Source organism: Diceros bicornis, chromosome X (genome assembly GCF_020826845.1).
Source record: "Diceros bicornis minor isolate mBicDic1 chromosome X, mDicBic1.mat.cur, whole genome shotgun sequence".
NCBI classification, from domain to species: domain Eukaryota; kingdom Metazoa; phylum Chordata; class Mammalia; order Perissodactyla; family Rhinocerotidae; genus Diceros; species Diceros bicornis.
In genome coordinates this window covers 12,784,723-12,811,564 of record NC_080781.1, presented here as the reverse complement: position 1 = coordinate 12,811,564, position 26,842 = coordinate 12,784,723, and the positions used below count along the sequence as shown (strand labels likewise).

General features: G+C 39.7%; 1 protein-coding gene across 2 annotated transcripts in view; it reads left to right on the top strand.

Moving 5' to 3' along the window:
- Positions 1-13,825: 13,825 nt before the first annotated feature.
- The window catches only part of ACE2 (angiotensin converting enzyme 2), a 51,163-nt gene continuing 38,146 nt past the window's right edge, over positions 13,826-26,842 (top strand). For both annotated transcript variants that reach the window (XM_058535479.1, XM_058535478.1), the window contains exons 1-2: positions 13,826-14,011; positions 25,196-25,354. In XM_058535479.1, coding sequence (XP_058391462.1) covers positions 13,826-14,011; positions 25,196-25,354 — 345 coding nt within the window. The remainder of the gene's footprint in view (positions 14,012-25,195; positions 25,355-26,842) is intronic.

Here is a 26,842-nt window from a genome sequence, read left to right as displayed (position 1 = left end):
TTCTCTTACTGGTTGACATAGAGCTAGATACTAACCTTGCTGAGCGTTTGAAAAGTAACAACTTCCAGAAAGGTGGTTACGAACACTCAGTAAGGTGATAGACATTGGTGCCCTGCAGACAGCAAATACTTTAAGTATTAGTTCTCTCCCCTGTGATGTTCAAGTCAGGGCTAATTATTTGGACTGATATTTTGTGTTTTATTTTTTCTTGCTTTCTCCTATTTGTTGCTGAGACCAGTGCACACACACACAAATACATGTCTAAATAGGATTAGATACTTTGTACTCAAATGCCTTGGCAGTTTTGCTACTGGGAGTAGGTAATTTGCTATTCTGCTTGGCCCTGACTGAGATTTGGGGAAGTGGAATCATGCACACACATTAGGTCTTGAGAGCACTATGTTCACAGCACTATCTAGATCAGGGTCCCTTAACCTCAGCACTTGATATTTGAGGCCAAATAATTCTTGTGTGTGGGGAGCTGTCCTGTGCGTTGTGCAATGTTTAGTAGCATCCCTGACCTCTACCCACTAGATGCAGTAGCACCCTCCCACAAGTTGTGACAACCCAAAATGTCTCCAGACATTGCCAGTTGTCCCCTTAGGGGCAAAATCACCCTGATTAAGAACTACTGCTCTGTATCACTGATATAGATTTGCTTTGAAGAGAAAATTTCTGCCCGTGCCATCTGAGGTTGTCGTCTGTGAATCTATGATCTCTAATTACTCTCTATTCCTGAGCATTCTCATCCTACCGAAAAAAAAAACAACTTGGCTTTTTACTAAGAGAGGGTAGACGGTCTCCCTTTAGTGAAAATCATGAAGATAAATGCAATATAAGAAGTGCAAGGAGAAACTGTGTTTGTAACTCATGCAAGTTTGATGTCATCCTGGGACTATTTTTTGAGCTGTCCAGCCACACCTTTTATGCTTCTTCATGCCTTGACTATCCCTCTCTTCCATGCCTTCGATAAGAATTCTCTCTAAAAGCCCTTTCTGCGCACAAAGCATCTGGACTTGAAGGCAGACTGCTGAGTTTCGAATCCCAATTCCATTGTTTTCTAGCTTTGTGACCTTGATTCCATGCCTCAGTTTCCTCATCTAGAAAATGAGGATGGTGCTATTGCTTACCTCATAGTGTTGTTGTGAGGATTAAATGAGGGAGCACATGTAAAGCAGTTAAACTCTGCGTGGCACATAAAAGGCACTCAGCAAGGTTTGGGTATTATTATTGTTAATGTTATTAGTAGTATTAGTCTCTGCGATTCAGAGTCTCATCTCTTTCAGAAAGCCTACCTGACTCTTTGAGCCCACTCTAACCTCATATTTCTCTGAAATCATGAAAAGTTTTATAATCTTAAAAATCAGAGTTTATTCACATCATCTTTTGTCTGTGTCATTTGAGTAAAATTTCCCAACAACACAGGATGTATGAGCCAGAGATTACGTGTTCTATGTGATTTATATTCTCTCATTCATCTCATTTATTGGGTAAACAGTTGTTAAACTGTTTGGGGGCTGGTCTATACCCCTGGAAAAAATTGAGTAGAGGTTTGGGGAAATATCTTCCCTCTCCTATTAGGACTTTCTCCTCCTTTTGCCCACTCTTATCTGGTTATATCACATATAGTCAGCGGGTAAAGGTAGCAGCATGATATTAATACTAAGATGGAAACTCCCTCCAGATCAAGGCACAATTCAAGAGGATCTTGCAAGTTCTGTCTTCCATACCTGAAATTCATAGGAACCCAAACTCACGGTTGGAATGAAATCTCTACAGAAAATGTCCCCAGAAATAGCCCCTTGTACAGCGGGTGGAACACGCACTACCTATATTACCTATACGAAAGACATCCCTTCCTACTTCCTTAAGGCAGAGCCAAATTTAGTTGGATGTCTACCATTCTTCAACATGAATCAGATGTAAATCTTGATTAGTATAAGTCAAGTAGCCTAGTCCCCTGGGAAAGCTTCCCTTGTTCTTAAAAAATTCATTAAAAAGAAAGATTCACAAGAAGAAATATTTCTCTTTTTCCACATTGTCATTTCTAGATGTGATGCCTGAAATGAATGTAGCCATCTTGTGACCACAAGGGGAGCTTTAATCACAGCAGAGGTCGACATGCCGAGAGTGGTACAGTGGAAAGATGGAGGAAACTTGGGTCTTTGATGATATCATTAAGCCACTAAATTAATCAACTCTGGATTTAACCTATCATGGTCTTTTTGTGTGTGAGTTATTGTGTTTTCCTTATTGTTTAAGTCAGTTGAGTAAGAGTATCTTCTTACTTGCAGTCCCAAATCGCCCTAACTGAATACATAATTTGGAAAGACCTTGGTGAGGTCATTAAGAGAACATATCAGTTAGCTTTTGCTACATAAAAAGCCACCCTCAAACTCCATGGCTTGAAACAACAGCCATTTATTTGTTCATGATTCTATGAGTTGACAATTTTGTCTGAGCTCACCTGAGAAGCTCTTCTGGTCTTAGCTGCTCTCACTCATGCACCTACAGTCAGCTGCCAGGGAGGCTGGGGGCTGACTGGTCTAGGAAGGCCTCAGCTTGCTTGTCTCATCACTGCTCCAGTGGTCTCTCACTGTCCAGGAGTTTGGCTCAGGCTTGTTCACTTGGTGGCTACTCAGGCTTCAGAGAGACAGAGGAAGAGAGGGAGGGGAGAGAGAGAGAGAGAGAGAGATAGATAGAGACAGAGAGAGAGAGAGAGAGAGGAGAAGCATGGACTCTTGAGGCCTAGACTCAGAACTAGCCCACTATCACTTCTGCCACATTCTATTGGCAAAAGCAGGTAGAAGAAGAGGGGAAATAGACTGTATCTCTTGATAGAAGAGACGGCAAAGTCACATTGTAAAGGGTGTTGATACAAGGAGGAGTGAAGAAGTAGTTCTGCAATCTACTACAGATATCTTATAGTAAATATTTACAAAGCCCTCTCCCTAATTAGTTGAGCATCATGGTAAATAAATAGGTTAGAATCTGGGCACTTCCAATTATTAAATAGACTTGGGATTTTTCGTTAACCTCTTTAAGTCTTCATTTATACTCCTATTAAATGCATATCATAATAGTTCCTTACTCATAGGGTGACAGTGAGGATTCAAGAAGACAGTGTGTGTAAAGTGCTTAACACAGTCCCTGGCATATGAATATTAACCATTATTTGTAAACTATAAAGACAGGCCCGTACTCTCTAGTTAAAGCCCCAGAATTCTTTCTCTCTTACTCTTTCTCCTTCTCCCCTCCTCTCTTTATTACAGAAGACTTAAGTAATTTCTTACCTGTTCTGCCACTACCCCTCACCCCATTACTATTATAGTTGGCACCTTGACCACAGCATCTCCATACCTGTCAGAGCTCTGTGCCCCCAGCGGAGCTCCCCAAGGTTCTGGATTGCCGATGCCTAATGCTAGCTGATGGGTGCCTTGGGGCATAAATTAATGCTTTGCCTTGTCCTGGGCCTTGTTACCTCTGGTTTTTGATTACCAGCAGCTTTCTCTAGAAGAGTGCCAGGGTTGAAATCTCAACTGAGTAATAGATGGATTTTTGCCCTCCTCCACTGTTTCTCCAGTTTTCCAAGGGAATAATACTTTCAGGCATGGATCCAGACTTCCAAAAGTGTCTCTAGAGTACCCCGTGCTCCCAAGCATCATAGGTCTTCCACAAACATCCTATGGAAGTGTTTGAGCTATCCCTGAATTTCAGGTTCATATTACATTTGTATGGAACTTGGGCCTAAGGACTTCTTGACCAAATAAATTCAGAGAGGATTCTGAATCAGCTCCTAAAGATGATAAAGCTGCCCAGTGAACTGTAACTGACTCCTGCTCCCCAGCTAACTTTCGGGAGATTCCAGTGTTAGAACAGGAGATTCCAGTATATAATAGTTACAATAGGCAAAAAAGCTTCAGATAATACCTACCACAAAATCCAGTGAAAAGGCTGAGCAGAGAAAGACACTCAATATGAGAGTTCCTTCAAGTGTGTTCTCACGTTTTCACTTGTCACAATTGCTTAGTGACTTCATCTTTGCAGAGATTGCTGAGGCTTTGCCTAATCTTAGGTAAACGAATGTTAAAACATTGGGAATCACTGAGATCCAGAAATAACATTTGGTAGCACAATGGCGTTATCCAAATTCCAAGGCCATAGAGCTTTTATTTCTTTCTGGATGGAATCCAAATTAATATTATTAATACCTACCACATTCTGACTGTTCCCAGAAAAGATGCAATGCTGCCCTGGGATTTATGTTGTATAGTTTCTAGGCACTGAACATATTTCTCAGACAAAGAAGATTCCTGACGAGGTTGAAGACAGGCTGGTAAATCTTAGGAGGGTCTTTAACGGCACAGAACGAAGTAATAGGCTCTTACCCAACTTAGCTTCTAGTTTTTATATATTTGTGGTGACATTACATCTCCCGCATCATCAAAAGCTAAGAGATTTTGATTTAAAATATAGTAGATTCTGAGGCCTCAGAAAAGTTCTTATAATTTCAAGTGCATGTATCCATGTAGGCATGAGATTAAAGCTTTTACTCTTCAACTTTTGACTTCCACACTGGTCCTCCTCAGCACTCAGATGTTAGGCACTTGAGGATTTACAATGTGATTTATCCACTTCCCATCTTTCTGATTTTGGGAACTGGAGCCATTCTATAACCTCTTATACTTTCCTCCACATCTCCCACTTGCTTAGATTCCAGAGAGAGAGAGAGAACAAAGGAGCCCTGCAACCAAATAAACATTAGCATCCTTAGGCAGAGTACCAGTCTTACAGGATAACCTAGAGGAAAACTTCAAAGCCCCAATTAAGCTCTCTTCTCTGGTCCTATAGACCAGACCAGCAAGCTTACCTCTGAGCCTCACCCTGGTCCTTTCAGCTCTCCAGAGCTCTGATGTCTCCAAAGAAGGCTTCCCCAGCCTGGAAGCTTACAATCCTTCCAGCACCGCTGGTGTTAATAAGCTCTTATCTGGGACATTGTGTGTCAGAGAAGGGCACACATAGAAAAGAGAATTCTATACATGGTAGAATTGTTACCGTACACTCTGCCATGCCATTCTGTCTTTACAATAACCATTTCTCTCTCTCTGGACTTTAGGAATATTCATTTTGTGATATACTAAACTATAACATAGTCAAATATCTTGACTTTATTTCTGGGTTCTCATCATCACATTGTATATTCTATTTTTGAATTGGCCACTCAACCATCAGTTATGAATAGATAGTTACACAGAAATCTGGGGTGACATTATTATCCCATGGGGCACTGAAATGGAGCCTCAAAGAGTCAGCAGAGTTCTGGGTCATACTTGCCAGAGAATCCCAAAGGTCTGTGATTCAGTTACCTTACTTCTCTATAACTGATATTGCCTAATTTATTCTGAAATAAGCACACCCATTCCAGTACCAGACTTCTTGTTAACAGGTGTGGCACCTCTGAGAACTCCAGGTCATAATGATCTCATCCTAATTCTCCTGATACATTGTCACTGTGGGAGCAAATGCATCCAACATGGCTGCCAGAGCAGCTTTTCAGTTTAGCTGGTATTCTAGCCTCTGTGGTTACGTGACTACCTAATCTTTGCTGAAGTTAATGGCTGGCCACGAGGGCCATCTTTAAAGAACAGGAACTCCTCAAGGAATGGCATGGACTTTTGATGGCGCTCTAACCTCTTAAGTTCAGAGCACCCCCAGATTGTGGAATAAATTAGCAATGCTAAAATAACTAGCCCCGTGCTTGGCTAACTCAGTTTAAAGAGTGTGTTCATCTCCTGACTCTATCTAGAATACTTATTTTTATAGAATGTTTTATATTCATGTTTTAGAATGCTGTTATTTTATGGAACATTTTATTTTCATATCCCAGTTAGAATAATATCTTCCATCTGGTTATCTAGGAATTCTGATGACCACAGCTGTGGGCAAGTGAATGGTAGCTTGTGGCCACAGATGAGACAACATTGGGTAGGAGCAAAAAATCAATGTACTGTTAAAAATAAAAAAGTAGATAAATGAATTTAATAAATGTTTTAAAAAATAAAAATTATTAGTGAAATCAACTGGAGGGATTTCCATTACTTTTACCTCACTCCCTGGCACCTAGTTTCATAGTTATCAATGAGCTTTGTCACCATGGTAGTTGTGATGTAAAGATAGTACATCTCATACAATGCCAGAGTGTCCTCACTTTTCTTGTTGCCTAAAACATTGATTGTGAGCTGAGATATCTGTCTCAGGGGAAAGACTGACCCACGTTCAACCCTTTCCTTTCTACTTATTAATAGCATGACCTTGGAAGAAGTGGCTTGATGGAGGCAAACTTCATTCTCTTCATTTATAAAAAGGTGGTAACAATATCTTTCTTACATGGTCGTTTGGTGGATTCAGTGACTTAAGACATGTAAAGCATTTAGCCCAGTGCCTGAATTATAGTAATCATGCTATTTTTCTTCCATATTTTCTACCATATTAACCCAAATCATAACTTCCGAATCAAATCTTGTTCCAGAAGTTTTTTTCCACCTTTTCTCAGTTGATACTAACTTCTATCCATCATGTCCCGTGGATGAACAAACAAACAGATAAGATATGCCTTATTAAAAATGAATTAATACATACAAGAGTAGACACACAATGTCTACCCTCTTTCTCCTCCTTACTACTGAGTTTATGTACAATATCTTCATTCAACAACTATTTATTGGGTACCTATTATGTGCCAGGAATTTTTCTAAGCAGCTGGGGATATGGTAGTGAACTAAACAGAGAAAAATCCCTGGCCTCTTGGAACATATATTATAGTGGGGAGAGACAGACGATAAATAAATAAATACATTTGAAAAACATGCAGTTATCAGTATAGTGTAGCTGATGATTGTAAGTGCCATGGAGGAAAATAATGGATGGAAGTTGTCTAAATAGTGTCAATGTACATTTACGTGGTGGTGGTGGTGGTGGAGATCAATTTCAATAAGGTGATCAGGTAGCTTGAGCTCCACTCCTTGACTCATTAAAAAAGAGAATCATAATATACATTTTTTAAAATTCTGAGTTTTCAGATTGGCAGGAGGAAAAACAGTATTTAGTAAAATTGAGAGGTTATAGTCTTGATCAGCATACCTAGGACCAACCTTGGAGTTAATACAACTGACTCTATCTGGGTATTGTTCCATTGGTGCTCTGGGAGGTCTCCTCTTCCAGCTTGGTAGGAGGGACTCTCTGAGTGCATAGAGAGGTTGGGGATTGAGTCAGTAACTAGCCTTGGCCAAGTCCCACTGATGGCCCAGACCAGACAAATCCCTTAGAAGATGAGGAGGGAAGAGTACAATGTCTCCAAGATGAGCCCGCTAGACCTCAAGAAGACAACTACTGTTGGACATTTCTAGTTAGATCAGAAAACATGGCTCTTATACTCAATCTGAAGACTGAGGTAGAGGCCAATAGAGATGAAGGCTTATTGTAAGATATTTACAACCAATTAGGATGTACTAACCAAAATGTAAAAGTCTTCAGTTACCCTCAGACTCTAGCTGAGAGGCAGGAGCTGGCTCCAAAAGGAGTCTTCTATGCTTTGAATGCCAATCAATGTTTCAGCCTTGACCTGGACTGGGTCTAAGCCACTTGACTTTGACTATTTCTCACGTCAGCTGCCATCTCTGAACCTGCACCTTGCTTCAACTCAACTGTCCTGTGCTCCTAAGATGTATCTACTTTGCTATAAACCACTGAAGAAATGTGATGCTCTGGCCAAGTTCCTGAAACTCCCTTTTATCACTTCCCTGTTCAGTCCACAGATGGATCTTCTAGGGTGGGTTGTTTCAAGTAACTTTTTTCCTCATTTATCCATCCTATTTTCCTCCCAAGGTCTGGACTAAATACTTTCCAGCACACTGGGATCTGAAGAAGTAAGCTCTTTTCCTCTTGGTCTTAACTGAAAAGACATATTTGACTAACCATCTCTAGATGACAAGTTTCAAATTTATATCTTCATCCCTGACCCCTCTGCCAAACTGCAGATTTGTATATCTAACTGCCTTCTCAACAACCTCACTTGGATTTCTAATAGATATCACAAACTCGACAGAATTCTTAGTCTTTCCTCCAAACTGTTTTGCCTGCAACCTCCCCTATCTATTTGATGTCAACCTCGTCCTTCCAGTTGTTCAATCCAAAAAACCCTGGAGTGATCCTTGACTCTCTCTTTCTTTCAGTCTACATCCAATTCAACAGCAAATCCTATAGGCTTTACTTTCAAAATGTATTCAAAATCCAGCCACCTTCTCACGAATTCTACTGCTACCATCACCACCAAGCCACCATCACATCTCACCTGGATTATTGCTATTGCCTCCTCACTGGTCTCTCTGCCTGTAGTCTTGCCCCTATGTAGTCTGTTCTCATACAGCAGCCAGAGTGATTCTTTTCAAATGTAAATGAGATCATGTCATTCCTCTGTTCAAACTCTACCATGGATTCCCATTTTACGTAGGATAAAGGCTCAAGTTTTGCTTCTAAGGCCTTAGACGTAAATTTATACTAGTGGCTCTAGTGTTACCTACTGTTTTGTACAGTCTGGGTGTGGAAATAAATTAAGGTTACATGGCAAGCACTGTACTATCATAAATTCAGACCAGTAACAATCAGTACAACCTCCCCGGAATCCACAGTTTGTCCTCACAAATCTGAACTCTGTCTGTTGAAAATATTTGCAATTTGGTTAATGAAGATTATCTTTGCTCTATCTGTAGGGAAAAGGGACTGCTATGCAACTAGAAATGTAAACAGGAAAGAGCTTTAGCTTTTCCTCTGGGCTAAAAAGTCAACTTGTTATTTATTTTCTGTAAAGTACTTATAAATTCACTTTGTGTGATAAATATGTGGTCAAAACCAATTGTACTAAATGCAAATAATTCTTGGCCATGTAAAGTTTTAAATTCTCTATGCTGCATGTTCCTGATATCTTTCCTTATTTCTATTAGAAGCATTACTCCATCAATTTTAAGATAAGAAATTGCACAAAACATCCCTTTTTCTCTGAAGTTTACCAAAGTTATCCTCTCAACTTAGGGAACTAGAGAACGTTCTTGCTACAGCTATTTGGCAAACTCTCCATTTGTGACTCAGTTGGAAGTATATAAAAAGTTGCGTGGTAAGGGAAATATGGATCTCAAAGTCTATGCACTTTGCTCCAGCAGAGTGAAGATGCACTCTGAGCTTATGAAGAGGGAGCTTTCTGATTGAACTTTATGGCCATCTGGTTTCCATTTCAGTTTTAACAGACCGCAAATCAGAAACAGGGAGGGGATTTGTGGCGAACAGGGTTACTAGAAGTAGATTCTTCAAGAAGTGACAGTGAATTCAGAACCTGCAGAGACAGCAGAGTTAACAGCAATAAAGCTGTTTGGAGCCATTTAATGTAAAGCTCTGAAGACACTGTCACATTATAGCCTGGTCAGTAAGCAATGTTCTAGATGATGACACTGAGTCATCGGGAAAAAAAGACGCAAAATAATGTTCAGGCAACATCCTGATTAGGATGGAATATATTTTAGAAGTTTTTTTACCTTGATGGTTCAAAAATGCAAAATTGGTATAATCAAAGCAGTCCATTTTAGTTTTGCTTACGTGGGCTTGCTTATTGTCAGAATACGACAGTTTTCCTGTAGAACTACTACGGATAATTCTCCCATTTCCCTCACTTCTCAAAGTTCCCTAATTATTACATAGCTCTTCTCATTTTGAGTGGCTGTTATTACTAGGCTCCCAGCATTCTTCTTTGTGTTCTCCTGTATTAATTCATGTAATACTTACATCGTCCCTATGAGACGGGGATAATATTGTCATCAGCTTTGAAATAAGGAAATTAGGTGTGGGAGGAATATTACCTGCCTAAAGTCACACAGCTAATAAGTGGCAGATTAAATCCGTTATGCTACCTAAGTCTTCTTCTAAATGACAGTCCCATGATGGAGGAGAGCTGTCCACCCCACGTCTTCTCTTCCACGTCTGACCCATTTATTCTCTTATTTATTTTCCTCTGGATACTCTTCTGTGTCTCTCTAAAATTGTGGTCCTCAGAAATGAGCGTGACGCTCTAAATTATTTTGTATCTACTACTTCTATTAAAGCCTAAGAGAGTCTATAATGGATTTACCTTTTGTTGGGCAGCCAAGTTGGATTTACAACTCATATTAAGCTTTTATTCAGCCCACTTGCCTGGACTGCTCTAGTAGCTCCCTGACTGTTCTCCCTGCTTCTACCCTTACCCCCTTAGTGTCCGTTCTGTAATCAGCAGGGAGAATGACCCTGTTAAAACTTTTGCCAGATCACTTCTCTTCCTGAAGCCCTCCAATGTTTCCCACATTACTCAGAGTAAAAGCCAAAGTCCTACAATCGTCTGTAAGGCCCTCCTGATCTGGCCCCCAGCTTCCTCTCCATCTTTACTTCCTGCCGTTCCCCTATGCACTGGGATCCAGCCACAAAGGCCTCTGATGTTCTTGAGACCTGCCTACACACTTTGTCCTTGCTGTTCCCTCTGCCTGGAATAGTCTTCCCTCAGAATCCACATGGCTTTCATCCCTTCCTTCAAAGGGATGAAATGTCACCCTTTGCTGACATTTGCTCAAATGTCACCCTCTCATCCCCACCCCATCATTCACCATCCTCCTTTCCTGCTCGTTGTAAAGTCATAGCATTTATCATCAGCTATTTGTTTCCTCCCTCTACCCTACCTGATATAATATGATATCCACAGGAACTTTTTCTTATTCATTAGTGTATATCCAATATGTAGAATAGTGCCTGGCATATAGTAGGCAGATAATAAATAATTGTTGAATCAAGATTCTCGTTGTTTTGGAAATGAACAGTTTTTAGTCAGAAGACTGCTTAATCCTGTACTGTGTGGTTGTTTCAGGAACATTTAGATCTAGTTGTAGAAATTTACGTTTTGTTAAATCCCTTATTGAGATGGAAGATACACTATGTCTTTGGATTTCCTTTTTTTTTAAGATTCCATTCTTTTATCAGAAAGGAAATGAGTCAGACAGCATCTAACTCATTCCTAGTGAATCCCTAGATATATGTTTAGGACAAGAGATACGTATTTTCCAAGTGCAAACTACATTCCAAAAACTATATTTCATAATTCTATCAGGAGTCAAGCTCAAACTCTTCCCTCTACCACTTGTGAAATTCACCCTCCCACCCTTTTGAAAAGTAGAACAGGTTTCCTGCATCTCCAGTCTCCTAATTTTATCTGGTTCTCCATTTTTTCTCAAAGACAATCTGTACCTTTAGGCCAGTTGCTCTTCTGGGTCCCATCCCCTGGGTCTTTAGTGGATTCTTTCCATTTTCAGAATGGGCTCAGAGAGAACCTTCTGGGTAGCTATCAGAACATCAGCATCTTCTCAGTGGAGAGCAAACAAAAATTCCAACAATTCAGTCACCGCTTGCAGCTGACCATCGTGAGCCAGTTTTCCTACAGAGTTATTGTGACAATTCTCCCATTTCCCTCGCTTCTCAAAATTTCTTGGCTTCCAGAATTTTCCTGCTTCACTGTTATCTTAGGCTCCTTGTCCATCTATTTTTAGCTTTCAGATTTCATAGTCTGCTTTCTCCATTTCAATTTGATCACGTTAATCTTATTTTCTGCATCAGTGAATTGAAATTGGACTACTCCCATTTTTTTTTTCTAAACCTAAGAGCTTCATTCAGGAAGTGACCTGAGGAGAGTTTTGTTTTGGCTTTTATTAGTTTTCCAACTCTTTGCTCAGAGCCTCATGTGCCGCTCCCCCTTCTCTTGCCTGGTTTTTCTCCTAATGCCTGTGAGAAGTGAGTGAATCTCAGCTTCCTGGAATGTAGGAGGAGCCTTACCGAAACTTCACTGATTTTCCCCACATCTCACTTTCTTTTAACATTCCTTATCATAATTACTTAAATTTGTCAATTACTTTATTCCTCAGAAGGATTGTGTATTTTTTTTTTTTTTTGTGAGGGAGATCAGCCCTGAGCTAACATCCGTGCTAATCCTCCTCTTTTTGCTGAGGAAGACCGGCTCTGAGCTAACATCTATTGCCAATCCTCCTCCTTTTTTTCCCCCAAAGGCCCAGTAGATAGCTGTATGTCATAGTTGCACATCCTTCTAGTTGCTGTATGTGGGACGCGGCCTCAGCATGGCCGGAGAAGCGGTGCGTTGGTGCGCACCTGGGATCCGAACCCGGGCCGCCAATAGTGGAGCACGCGCACTTAACTGCTAAGCCACCAGGCCGGCCCAAGGATTGTGTATTTTGATTCACATCCAGGGTAGTAAGATTCTGCCTCTTTTTGATGTGGCAGAACAAAATCCATCATCTTCACCGAAGGCACGCATTCCTCTGCTGCTCCTTATCTACGCCTCCGTTATCGCTCTTAGACTCCTGACTACAACTTAAAGGCCTGTACTCTGGAATCAAACTGAGTGCCTTCCTGCCCTGGCTCCACCACTTACTAGCTGAGTGAGGTTTGGCAATGTATTTAAGTTCTCTGACCCTCAGTTTCACAATCTGTATAATGGTGATAAAAAAAATATTTACCTCTGGGTTTGTCGTAATGCCTAAATGAGATATTACAATACAAAGCACTTTGAACAGTTACTTATAATTATTTTTTCCTATTCTACAATAATATGTACAACTTTGGAATAAGGGGAAGTAGTGGAAGCTTTTTTAAAAGGTTTGGTTACTGCCATTTTACCTAGACCTGGAAGACTTGTTTTTCTGGGTGAAGAAATGTTTTCCCCTTGTGAAGGTTTCATAATCTCAGTCAAGCAAGCCCATGGGCCCTGCCATTTAAAGTGGCTCCTCTCTTTTATCTGTGATACTCATACCTCCACCCTGGGAATGAGGGCACTGATCCAGCTCCTGAGGGTCAACAAAATAACCACTGAAGTCCCTTTGAATTGTATGTTGCCACGACCCTATGGCGATGGACGATCAGAACTTGACAGGGACACACTTTGAATATCATACCATGTGGAGGCATTCTTACTTCCTTGTGACCTTGCCTGAGTTTTGAACAGGTAAGTGAAAGGGAAGGAGGCACATAATGAACTAGTTCAGCCGTAGAACTAGTGTTTAACATGGTCATCTGAGAAATAGAAAATGAACATTTTTAAGTTTTCCTAAGCCAGATCAGGAGCATTAACCTGGAGGGTAGTCTTATAATTCAAAAAAAATGGCCATGGAAATTAAAACTTATAAGAAAAAAATAAATTCCGCAAAGGCAAAGTCATTTGCTTAGGAAGACAAAATGTTACCCACGTAGAGATTTCCTACGAATAAGAACTTGAAATAAAAAGAAAGGAGGGATAACTGACTATTAATGGAATTGTCTGGAAAATATGTAAGTACTGGTATTACCCCCATGATCCCTAATTCTAGACTTCTTTGGTCACTGTAAAATTATAACACTTTCAGTGTATCTTTAACAGTTTTTTAGGAACATATTAACCGAATGTACAAGTTTTGATTTGGACGTAAAATGCTGGGAGAGCTATGATTCTCTAGGATTAATGAATAACATTTGTTTATTTGATTTACTTTAAAAATCATTCTAAAATCTGTTTACATATCTGTTCTCTCCAGGATGAACTTTATGTTGGTTCAGCAGATTGTTTACTGTTTCTTCTTCTTCTTCTTTTTTTTTTTTGTCTTCCCTGCTCAGTGCCCAACCCGAGTTCAAAGGCTGATGAGAGAAAAAAACTCACGAGGAGGTTTTCCTCTCGGGAAAGTTGCTCAGTGGATGGGATCTTGGTGCAGAGGGAAAGATGTCAGGCTCCTCCTGGCTCCTTCTCAGCCTTGTAGCTGTGACTGCTGCTCAATCCACCACTGACGAACTAGCCAAGACATTTTTGGAGAAGTTTAACCCTGAAGCTGAAGACCTGTCTTATCAAAGTGCACTTGCTTCTTGGAGTTATAACACCAATATTACCGACGAGAATGTCCAAAAGATGGTGAGTTCTCACGGCTACACAGGGATATTTGTTGCTTCTTACAGATTAGATTACTGCCCATAAAACTGAAAAGGGAAATCAAAGAAATGCTCTGAGCTGTGAGGCTGGATCTTTGCCTCAGTATTTCTGATTCTGGAGTCCCAGATGTCTAAACTTAATTGACCTTGGGATTCATTTGGAAAATTGTTACAAGATAATTCACTGGTCTCAGGTCCAGATTCTTGAAAACTAGTGAACATGCTTTATAAAGTTACCACTATAATTCTCATCACAGTCAGGGTTTCAGAGCATTTCACGGAAATGCCATAGGTTTTTGAGTGAATTTCCTCAAGCCTACAATGTCAACAGGAATCTCTAAAGACCCTCTATGAATGATATATTAACTGCAAAATGCAACTGGAGGCTTGGTTAAAGAGCTAGCTAGTAATTAAGCTAACCATGGGTTGGGTGAGGCTGGACTTGGGAGTTCCTTCCTTAATTGTTAGGGAGCTCTGAGGGACTTCCAAAGGTCACAGAATCCCTCCAGAGCCCTCCAAGAAAAACCATGATTAACCCAGTTCTGACAAATCTCAGAATGCTCTGGGAAAGCAAGATGCTTTGTTTGACAAGTGCAAGGATTTAGGAATTTCTCTCTCACAGGTCCCAAAGCAGTATTCTTACACATTTAGTGTGGGAAATTGAACAACATTATTTGAGACAAGATTTTTGTGGCACTTGTACAGCAACACATTCCTTCAAAAATGTCGTTCAGAAGCTTATTTTTTTCAAATGATTAATGGTTGCATGTTTAAATTAAATTGCTGCCATTCATTGGACAGATCAAATATGAGAGCTATTACCTCATTTGAAATCCCCCAAGAGATTTTTTTCTATTTTTCTAAAGCTCCAAGAAATCCAGAAGATTTTGATAGCCTGGTGTTGTCATAGGAGATCATTTTTTTCTTGTCTCATGTTTTAGTTTTACCTCTCTTCATCTTTTCATTGCTGCTTTTTCCTCACTTTCTATTTGCTCTCTGTTGGAGGTGCCTGTAGTGTATCGTGTATTTGTTTTCATTCTCAGCTGAACGGTCTTGTGGGTGGTGGTGAACGTATACCAGCATCATGCCTAAGAGCTCTGGAGCCAGACCGCCGAGGTTCAAGTCCTGGCTCTACTACTTTCTAGCTGGGTGAACTTGAGCTAGTTAATTAACTTCTCTGCACCTTAGTTTTTTCATCTGTGAAAAAGAACAATCGTATCTGCCTCAGAGGGTTACTGTGAAGACTGAATTAACACACGAAACAACCAGAATAGTGCTCGATGCTTGGAGCATGGGAGAATAGTAAGATATCATTGATATTGGTGTGAGAGGGAGCTAGAACTGCTGAAGAGACATGTAACAGTTCTGCTGAGCACCCAGATGCTGAGACGGCATGTTACAGAATGAGATGTAGCGATGTTGAAATCGTCTCTGGATCATTAAGTGCTATCACTTTTGAATTGCACCAGATGATTAGAGGAAAGGCCAGAAATGAAAGGGCATAAATCACAAAGTGTGGGCAAACTGCAGGAAGTACGGGCTCTTTAAAGGAAAGTGAAAACATTTGAATGCAGGAAGCAAGCATGGGGCCCAATATTTCCTTCCGCAAGCAGTGGCGAAGAGTGCATTAGTGCATTTAGGTGCACCTGTGTGGGTTTACCTGGGGACGGGGGCAATGGGCGGGGAGGGAAAGGGCTCTTCCTTCTATTCTCTTATCGCGTGTACTGAGATCCGCTAATAAAATCGGCACTGTGGTAGGTGCTACAAGAGGTACCAAGATGAGCAGGATGCTGAGGTATGGTATGCTGCTGGTGGCTATGCTTAGAGAAAAAATTTTAGAAATGGAGAAAGTTCCCCCAAAAAGAGCAACTGGAATGATTTAAAAGGATCAGAGAGAGTTAGGAGGGAAAGCAGAATTAGCTGTACAAAGCCTGACTCAAAAAGAAAAAAAAAATTAGTCTGAGACGGAACAAGAAAGGATAGAGTGTTCACAATTGTATTGGCCAAATCTCTTCATACTAGAAAGGTGGTGCCTTTGAAAGCTCAAAAGAGATAAATTTGCCATAAATAGGAGGAGGTGCTATTTACCTTACCAGTGGTAAAACTGGTAAGACTTGTAAAACTAGGCCATTCTTTAATATAAAAAAGTGAGACATTAAAAACTATAAATAGGTTTTTGAAGTATTTAAGCAAATGTGAGAACTGTAGATCCACCGTGGGTAAAGAAGTATGGTCAAGTGCATTGGTGGGGCCAGTTCTTTACCCTTCTTTATATCAATGCCCCAGGTTATGTCACTTTGCAGTGCCATCCAACTGAAAATGATGTGACTGTGTCCTTCGCCATGTAACTTACTTTGACCAATGGGGTGTTAGCAGACATGATGCAAGCAGAGGCTTGAAATGGACTTGAATAATGGGGCTTGTCGTTTACACCTTTGCCTTTGCCATGAGAACATACCTGGGCTAGCTAGCTAAAGAATGAGAGACACACGGAGTAGTTGTCCCAGCAGAAACCAACTTCCCAGAGTTGTAAGCAAATCCCGCCAAGATCAGCAGAACTGCCTGGCAACCCCAGTGATTCTAGTCTCATAAACAATAAAAGACTTATGCCTTTGAGGTTTTTGGTTGTTTGTTACATAGTATTATTGCAGCAATGGATAACTAATACAGGAAGGGAAATATGGGCTATATGACACATATATTTGTTTCCTATCAAGGTGACATTATTGAGGACAATCTGCCATTTCCTAGTTGTCCCTTGGTGTAACTTTCAGAATCAGAATATTGAGCTTGTCAGCCAATGGATCTGACGTAGTATGGCTATTCTTAGATCAAGTTGTGAGAATATACCTTAAAATAATAGAAGGCCTCAAAACTTGATCAGTGTAGTGTCCTAAAAACTCCCTACTTAGGAGAGGTCCATCAGAAAAAGATAGGAAAAAAACTTCATTCAAAACAGGTTTCTAAATCGTTCATAAATTCAGGGAAAATTAATTACCAAACACTTGTCATGTGCTATACAGTAAATTGCCTCCCTTGCTTTATAGCAAATGCACTTCTCATGTTTAAGATCAAATAGTCACCAATTAAACTGTAATTATCATCTCAGTAAAATGATATTACTTTTTTTGCATTGCCTCTTCTTTGTAAGTTTACTGTTGGTTTGATTTTTGAAGTGGAGACCTTTGTAAATCAAAAAGATTAATTTTTTTTTGCAAAGTCGGAAGCTCTCTAGCAACATAGTAGGTCCCTAGGCAATTTTTATCCCTGGAAGAGAGCAAAAGGATCTCAGTGCTGGCAGAGACATCCTGGTTCACTGTTCCAGGATTTGGCAGTATCTACTACAGCTGCCCCAAACTCCTGTCCATGCAGCTGAAGTGAGTGTTGAAGACTGCTCTGTTGCAGCCCCGAAGGTCTCTGAGAACACTTCATAAATATTTCTTGATGAGTTATCAGAAGCTGTGAAGAGAAAGCAGGAGGCCCAGACTTACCCTTTGGATGGTTTCTAGGCCTTCTTCAGCCCCCAGTTGCCGGGGCCCCTAGAGTCCTTGGGCACGCCTGATTCCTGAACCTGTTCCTATGTCTTTAGGGCTGGGGTCACAGTGAATTCAGAGCCGGATAATTTTAAACTACTATTCAATATCCAAGGGAAGAATGTAGACTTCATCCCTGTCTCCAATGAGTTCATCCCACACTCCTCAACACACACAAATACACACAGGTACAAGGATGGGGAAAGATCACTGTGCTGCAAATACAGTGGAATTCAGGAAATACGATGCTATCTTGACTCTCCTGAGCTGGCTGTGATACCTTGGGCAAGTCACTTATTTCTTTGTCTCTTGAAATGTAAGGGAGTAGATGGACGTAGCCAAGATTTTTCAGTGCATAACAGTTGTGAATGGATATATTCCACGTGTGGAAGATTAACATGAGTCAAGTGCATTAGTGGCCTTGTTCATACTAGTGTTCCTTTGTTATGAAAACTTGATAATGTCCCAGTTTAGTGATGTAATTTTGGTGAAATTAAACTCGGGCAACTCAAAATGATATGTTTAATTATACCCAAATATGGCACAATTATTGATCCAAGCACTGGCAGGCACGAGGCTGTCACCAGCTACACCCAGAGAGGGCAGTCTGGTGGTCAGAAACTGTCACTGCTTCTTGATGTGTGCCAGGTTAACTGGGTAAAATTTTGGCTAAATCCTTTGGTTTGGAGCAGTTCCATGGCATTTCAGATCTAGATATAGGATCTAGAGAATAAGGTAATTTTTTTCTTTGCTTTTACTATTGAGGGCTTTTAACAACAGCTTCATTGAGATATAATTTACTCACCAGAAAATTCACCAAAGTATACAATTCAATGTTTTTTAGTATATTTACAGAATTGTACAACCATCACCATCATCTAATTTTAGAACATTTTCATCACTCCAAAAAGAAACTGCATGCCCATTAGCAATCACTCTTCCTCCCACCAGCCCCCAGCTCTAAGCAACTACTAATCTACTTTCTGTCTCTACAGATTTGACTATTCTGAACATTTCATATGAATTAATTATACACTGTGGTCTTTTGTGACTGGCTTCTTTCACTTTGCATGTTGTAGCATATATCATTACTTTGTTCCTTTTTATTGCCAAATAGTATTTCGTTGTATGAATTTTTTTTACTTTTTATCGTAAAAATTTTCAAACGTGTATAAAAGAAGAGAGACTAGTATACTGAATCTCTTTATACCCATTGCCCAGATTCACCAATTATCAACACTTTGGCCAATCTTGTCTTATTTTTCTACCCAACCCCACATTTATTGGATTATTTTGAAGGACATCCCAAACATCATATAGTTTTATGTGTAAATATTTCACCTTGTAGCTCTCAAAGTAACAATTTTTAAAAACAACCTTAATAACAGTACTATGTCAAAAACTTAACAATAATTCCTCAGTATCATCAAATATCTAGTCAACATTCAAATGCACTCTGTCTCATATATTTTTTTAAATTTCAGCTGGTTTATTTGAATAAGGATCTAACAAGATTCTTTTCTTCCAATCGTTTTGGTGGATGTACTTTAAGTCTCTTTTAATCTATAGAGTCCTTCCCTCACTTTTTTTTACAATTTATTTGTGGAAGAATTGAATTGCTGGTCCTAAAGAAACTCCTACTTTCTGGATTTGCTGATTGTGTCCCATAATGTTGCTTAACATGCTCTTTTGTCCCCTGTATTTCCTGTAAATATATAGGTCTAGGGCAGAGGTCAGCACACGTTTTCTGTAAAAGGCCGGATAGTAAATATTTCAGGCTTTGTGGGCCCTATGGTCTCTGTTCAACTCTGCCATTGTAGACTATTTGTCTCTGCCATTGTAGCACATAAGTAGCCACAGACAATGCATAAATGGGTGTGACTATGTTCCAATAAAACTTTATTTACAAAAACAGATCGTGGACAGAGTCCTGATCTAGAGACTTGATCAAAATCAGGTTTCACCTGTGAGTTTTTTGATAGGTGTGGAAATTGAATTTACACTACTAGCATGGTGCAGGAATATTGAGCCAAGAAATTAAGAAAAAACTAGTTCAGGTCCCTAGAGCTCCAGAAAAAAGAAGCAAATTAAAAAATCTGTAGGGCCCTTTTATAAAAGCTCAAGTCATTCCTACTTTATGCAATAGACACAAATAAATTTAAGATAGATTAAAGATTAAATAGGAAAAGCAAGACTTGAAATTTTATAGGAAAATGTAGGTGACTTTTGGTTAGGAATGGCTTATTAAACGACTTTCGGTTAGGAAGGGTGTATTAAATAAGAGACAAAGGATCATGCAATGAAGAAAAATATTGATCAAATCAACTGCACTAGAATTAAAAACAAACTTCTGTGCATCAAAACACATCATAAACACACACACACAAAAGACAAGAAACAGAGCTCAAGAAAACATTTGTGATGCATATAATTAACAAAGGATTAACAGCCAGAATATATACAAAATTTTCCTAAGTGATAAGAAAAAGACAAATCCACTAGAAAAATGAGGAAAAGATATGAGCAGCAAATTCATGGAGGAGGAGATTTGAATATATATGTTTACATACCTCATCTGTATGTTTAACTTCATTAATAATCAGGCAGATAACATTATAATAATAATGAAGTGCAGAGGTGACATAAAATCAGATTTACCAAAATTTGACAATATCCATCAAAGTTGAAAATTGCTTTAACCCGTCAATTCCACTTCTAGGGATTCCACCTGGAGAGCCTCACCTGTGTGCTCAAGAAACCTTGACTTGGATCGACTCCTATGAAATTTCCATATTTGCAGGTTAAAATTGAATATTGACAATTTCATATGGTTTAACCTAATACAAGAATGTTTGTGGAAAAAATGTAATACTTCAGGGGCCGGCCCGGTGGCGCAAGCGGTTAAGTGCGCGCGCTCCGCTGCGGCGGCCCGGGGTTCGCTGGTTCGGATCCCGGGCGCGCACCGACGCACTGCTTGGTAAGCCATGCTGTGGCGGCGTCCCATATAAAGTGGAGGAAGATAGGCACCGATGTTAGCCCAGGGCCGTCTTCCTCAGCAAAAAAGGAGGAGGATTGGCGGATGTTAGCTCAGGGCTGATCTCCTCACAAAAAAAAAAAAAAAAAAAAAAAAAAAAAAAAAAAAAAAAAAAAAAAATGTAATACTTCAAAACAGGAAACACAATAAACATCCATAGATGAGAAATTATTAAATAAACTTGGATTTGGTCATACATTTAAATGTTACACAGCAGTTAAAATGAATAAATTATATATGCTTGAAAAACTGGAAAAAATATGTTGAGTAAAAAAAGCAAAGGGGTTTTATTTCATTTTTTCCCCCACTTTATTGAGATATAATTAACATATAACATTGTGTAAGTTTAAGGTGTACAGTGTGTTGATTTGATACACTTATACATTGCAAAGTGATTACCATGGTAGCATTGTTAACACCTTCATCAGGTCACATAATTACCATTCTTTTTTTTGTGGTGAGAATATTTAAGATCTACTCTCTTAGCAACTTTCGAGTATATGATACAGTATTATAGACTATAATCAGCAAATAAAAATGTCTGAAGCAAATATTACAAAACATCAACATTTATTAAGTCTGAGTAGAGGTTTTCATGGTATTTGCTATGTTACTTATGCTATATTATTATTACAATATATATCAAATATATACATGGCGGGCCACTTTCTGACAGGACCTAATTTCAGGGGTGTTTTTTTCCCCTATGAGATAAAATTCAGAAAAAAATTAAAATGTTTGTAATCCATACCCCCTTCTCCCATCTAAAATGAAGAAAAAATAAGTTTTTGATTCCCAAGGCAGAGTGATAGAATTCACATTCTTATAATTTAGATTACCTACTTTGTGGAATAGAATAAGTGTTTTTTAAAATATATATCTAGGCATATTTGAAAAGTAACTAAGGCAGATTTTGTCTTTGATTCTGATGTGGTTTTGAGGGCTATACATGGAAACTGGGCCAGCATATGGGAGCTGAGGGTGGAGGGTTTCCTGGGAGCTTGTTGGGCTCCAAGTTCCTGGGTGGATGCTAAGGTTCCAGTCGGTTTTTCATCTTCTGTCTTCAGGGAACTCTCATATCTACAGGAGAAGAAATGGTTTAGAGGTTGCTAAAAGTATAGCCTGGTTCAGGGGATAATAAGCTATAGAAAAGGAGAAAATGTGATAGCAATACTTCAAATCTCAAACAACTTACCACAAAAACATTTTAATTATTTAAATAAAACTATTGTAATTTGGATAGAGACCACCAGACCTATAGCTTAAGGCAAAGCTCATATGAAAACATGTAAAAGCATAATGAAATCATCATATTTAATTTGCGTGGAGTTGGGACCAAAAAGAGCAGGATATCTTTTTGACTATTTCAAAATATAATATAGGATTTAGACTTTCAGTCCTTGAAATTATAAAGGATGTTTCACAGGATGAGAATATGGTATCCACTACAGTTATAGGTAGGGTGTCAGAGAGGGTTTTAATTTCCTGTGATTGTACTGAACAATGTGCGTCTTAACCCCAAACCCCTATCTATGGCTGTGGAAACTTTTGCTGTTTTAGTTGCTGCTCTCCTGCCTTTGCACAGAGGTAGTATGGGATGCGACTTATTTGATCTGTAATGGTTTCTTTTGAACCCTGTAGCTATGTAAATGACTGTATATGTTTCATTTCATTCATTGTTCTGGTCAAAAAATTACATATAGCTATCGACCACTGTCTAAGGTATCTGGTTGGTATGTATGAACTGACTTTGATTCTCTGCATAACTGCTAAGCTGTCAGTTTTACTTAGGCTTGGGAGCCTTAGAGTGAGGCTATGGAATAAATTGTAAATAATATTAAAAAGAACAGCTTGGGATGGAACAGTATGTCCTCAGAGGCCAAAATTCAAGGCAACATAAAGTAACTTTTTTGCTGCTATAAAGTATAATACTTGTAGTATAGTTGTAATAAATAAAGTTCCCATATGTCGTATAATAAAAAAATGTTCTAAGATTGAGGCCTTTTGGGGATTGTGAGTAGTTTCCAAAATAGATTGAGAATAAAATTATTCCTATAATTTGGTACCAAAGTTTTACCAGAAATTTTGCTTGACAGTAAAATCATCTCGGATTGGGTGAAGAAGGGTAAGGATTGAGAAGTGAGTGGTGGGTTGCATAGATGAGTCTGTGCTGTAGACCAAACTCCTCTTTCCATAACTCACTCCTTCCCACCCATGCATGTTAGAGAGAAGACTAGAATGTGTTGAATACGATCTATAGTCAATGGTTAAGAGCATTAGCTTTGGAAGTCAACGTATCTGGGTTGACACTCTGGTTCTCCCATTACTAGCTGTGTGACCTCGGGAAAGTTATTTACCTGCTCTGTGCCTCATTTCCCTCATTTGTGAAGTGGAGACAATCACCACTACCTCACAAGATTGTTTGTGAAGATTAATTGAAAAGTAGTTCCTGAGGGGTTGTGTGTGCTCAATAAAGAGAGAAATTGTTTTCCATTTCACTGCCACTGTCCTCTTCATCTCTTGTCCAATCCATTATTGTCACTTCCACGCACCATTTCCATCATGTCACATGCCCGCTTGCAACCCCTAAGTGACTCTGTGGTGTTCACGGGATAAAAGTAAAATTCCTTGGTCTAGCAAGTGCAATCATGCCTGGAGTCCTGCCTTTGGAATCTGTACTAGTTATCTATTGTGTAAAAAATTACCACAGGCTTAGCAGCTTAAAAGAATACACATTATGTCACAGTTTCTGTGGGTCAGGAGTCCAGGCATAGCTTAGCTAGATCTGCTTCTGAGTCTCATAAGGTTGCAATCAAGGTCCTGGCTTGAGCTGTGGTCTCATCTGAGGCTCGACTGGGGATGAATCCACTTCCAAGCTAATGTGGTTAATGGTAGCATTCATTGTAGCATTGTATGCTACTTGACTGAGGTCCTTAGGAGGTCAGTCAGAGGCTATCCTCAATTCCTCACCATGTAACCCTATCCATAGAGTAGCTCACAACATGGCATCTTGCTGCAATAAAGTCAACAAGGGAGAGAGAGTCTTCCAGCAAGATAAAAATTACAATCTTATGTAACATAAACATGTACATCCTGTCACCTTTGCTATATTCTACTGGTTAGAATTGAGTCACAGTTCCCATTCACACTCAGGTGGGCAGGGACACACAAGGGTGTACCACCAGGAAGTAGGGGTCATGGGAGCCCTTTAGAGTCTTTCCACCACAGGATCTAGGATCTAGACTCTGGCAATTGATTGCCAGCTCCTCTATTTATTTCTCTCAGCTCTTTTCTGCACATAAGAAAAATGGAGCTAGAATGATTTTCTGTCTCATGGGGTTGTTAAGAAGATCAAATGAGGTAAATTATTGTGCAAAGTACTCTATACCCATCCAATTCCTACCTACTTTAAGGTCTGTCTTGTGTCCCACCTCCTCCATGAGGGCTTGGCCAAATATTGTCACCTGCGTGAGTCTCTCTTTTCCTATACCAGAAACTGCTTGGCCCACTCATAGTTTACACATTATCATATGCTCTTATGTTTCATTAATGAAATGCTCATGATGCATATCTTATCTGTCTGATAAAACTGTAAGCAAGTTAAGGACAAGGGCTTTTTTTTCTGTAAATCATAAAACAGCTAACGTTTTTTGAATGCTTAGGATGTATCAGGCACTCTGATAAGCATTTTATTATTTGTTAATTCTTCTTGTCCTTACAACAACCCCTTGAGGTAAGTCCTATTATTACTCTCATTTTAAAAATAAGGTAATTGTGGCTCAGAGAGGCTAAGTAATTTGCCCAAGGTCACACAGCTAGTCAGAGGTGTCTGACTCCAAGCATGGAGCTCTTACTTGCCTCATACACTACCTCTTTTGTATGTATGGTCTAGAGAAGTACAATGTACAAAGCAGTTGCTCATCTTAGTCTTTGATAAATGGAAATGAGTTTGTGCATTGAGAGAAGACTGCACTAGAGAAGTCTGGAGAAGTTCACCTGCCTACTGATGTTCAAGATGGGGGGCAAGTGAATCCTGGCATCATCACCTGCTTGTTGGTTTCTTTTGCTGGCAGAAAACCATCGTGGCTACAAAATGGCCATATTCTGGGCAGCCTTGTTTGGGGATCATAATTTAAGGTCAGAATCTCTGGTAAGTCATGGCGCTGTGGAGCTTACTGCAAACTGGTTCTCATTTCTTACAGTTCTCATCATCATGAGGAGTTGTATTCCCATTAAGTCCACTCTGAGCTCTAGCGGGCTCTCCATTTAGAGCATTCATCCTTGAATCCTTGATCCATTCACCCACATCACAGAGCTAAGGCCATAAATTCCAGGGCTCCACAATGTGAATCATCTGTGAGAATTCACTTCCAGTTCTGGGGACAGGACCCTTGGGAAAACTAGGCACTGGGCCAGAAAGAGAGAGTGATAAAGAGTGGCCTGGTCACTCTTAACTTAAGGCTTGACCTTCAGCAAAGTAGAGAACTAAACCACTCAGGAAATATGAGATGTTGCACCAGATGTTCTGTGGACTATATTTTCTGTTCTATCTGTTCAAGCAGTGCCATCCTGACTTCAACTTTATTTTCTGTCATTTCAGAATGAAGCTGGGGCCAGATGGGCTGCCTTTTATGAAGAACAGTGCAAGCTTGCCAAAACTTATCCACTAGAAGAAATTCAGAATGTCACAGTCAAGCGTCAATTGCAGGTCCTTCAGCAGAGTGGGTCATCAGTGCTCTCAGCAGACAAGAGCCAACGAGTATGTGAACATTCTAGCACTAATCCCAAGAGTTGAAATATTTTGGAAATATTAAACATTAGTATCATCCATGGCTGCTTCCTTTATCTGCAAAGATAGTAATGCTGACATTAGAAAGAGCTCTGTGCCTAAGGTAGGGTGACCACATAATTTATCATCCAAACTGGAATTCTTTTGAGAGTGAAAAAAGACACTGGTAATAATTATTTTGGGACACAGAGTCAAATTGAGATTGTCAGGGCACTGTGGTGTATATGGACACCCAATACGGAGATCACCTTCCTGAGGACCAGACAGCCTGAAGAATACACTTAGTCTATGTCAGTGATTCTCAAGTAGGAGTGATTTTGCCCCCCAGGAACACTTGACAATGTCTGGAGACATTTTTGGTTGTTATAACTGGTGAGAGGGGGGGTTGCTATTGGCATCTAGTGGGTAGGGATGCTGCTAAACATTCTACAATGCACAAGGAAGCCCCCAACAACAAAGAATTATCTGGTGAAAAATGTCTATATTGTTAAGCTTGAGAAGTCCTGTATGCAGTCTGATCCTTCTCCCCTTTCACTCTTGACTCTCCTCTGCCTCTTTAACAAGTGGCTGACAACCTCAGTTCAAACTGCTTTAGGGATGGGTGATTCACCTCTTTCCAAGACATCAGCTCCACATGTGGGCCCCTCTAATTGATGGAAACATACTCCCTCCTTTGAGTGTTAAGTGCTTTACCTCCACTTTGTTCTGCCTTCTGAAGCCAAATTGCTCTTTCCTATAATAGTCTTAAAATAAATGACGGCAGCCAATTTTTCAAAACTGTTGAGTCTTTTCTTCTCTAGGCTAAACATCCTTCCCTCTGTCAGTTTTCCCCTATACAATGGTTTTGAGTCCCCTAATCCGTCCTAGTTGCTGTCTTCATTCTGTCAGTATCCTTGAACTGAACACAACACTCTGAGTTGGTTCTGGTCTGCGTGGAGGTGAGCAGGAATTTGACGTTCTGTACTCTGTGCTCTACATCTACTAAGACAGTCTAGAACTATATTAGGTTTTTGTTTGTTTGGTCTTGGTTTTTTGACAGTCAGATTCCATGGTTGCTTCATATCAATGTCACTGTCATTGAAGTCTTCAAAACTCTTCCACCAATGTTGCTCTAAAACGATATCTTTTAAAATTCTATTCTTAGGTAGGTAGTTTGTCCAAATTCAAGCAAGCCTATATTCACTCCTGTTAAAATAACATCTCTCATCCCATCTCTCTAGCCCAGAAGTCAGCAAACTTTTTTCTGTAAAGGGAAAGATAGTAAGTATTTTAGATTTTGTGGGCCATATTGTCTCTGTCACAATGAGTTGACTCTGCTGTTACAGTGGGAAATCAGCCATAGCTAATACATAAACAAATGTTCCAATAAAACTTTACAAAAACAGGCAGCAGATAGGATTTGGTCTGCAAATCATAGTTTACATACCCTTGATCTAACCTATTGAAATATTTTTATCT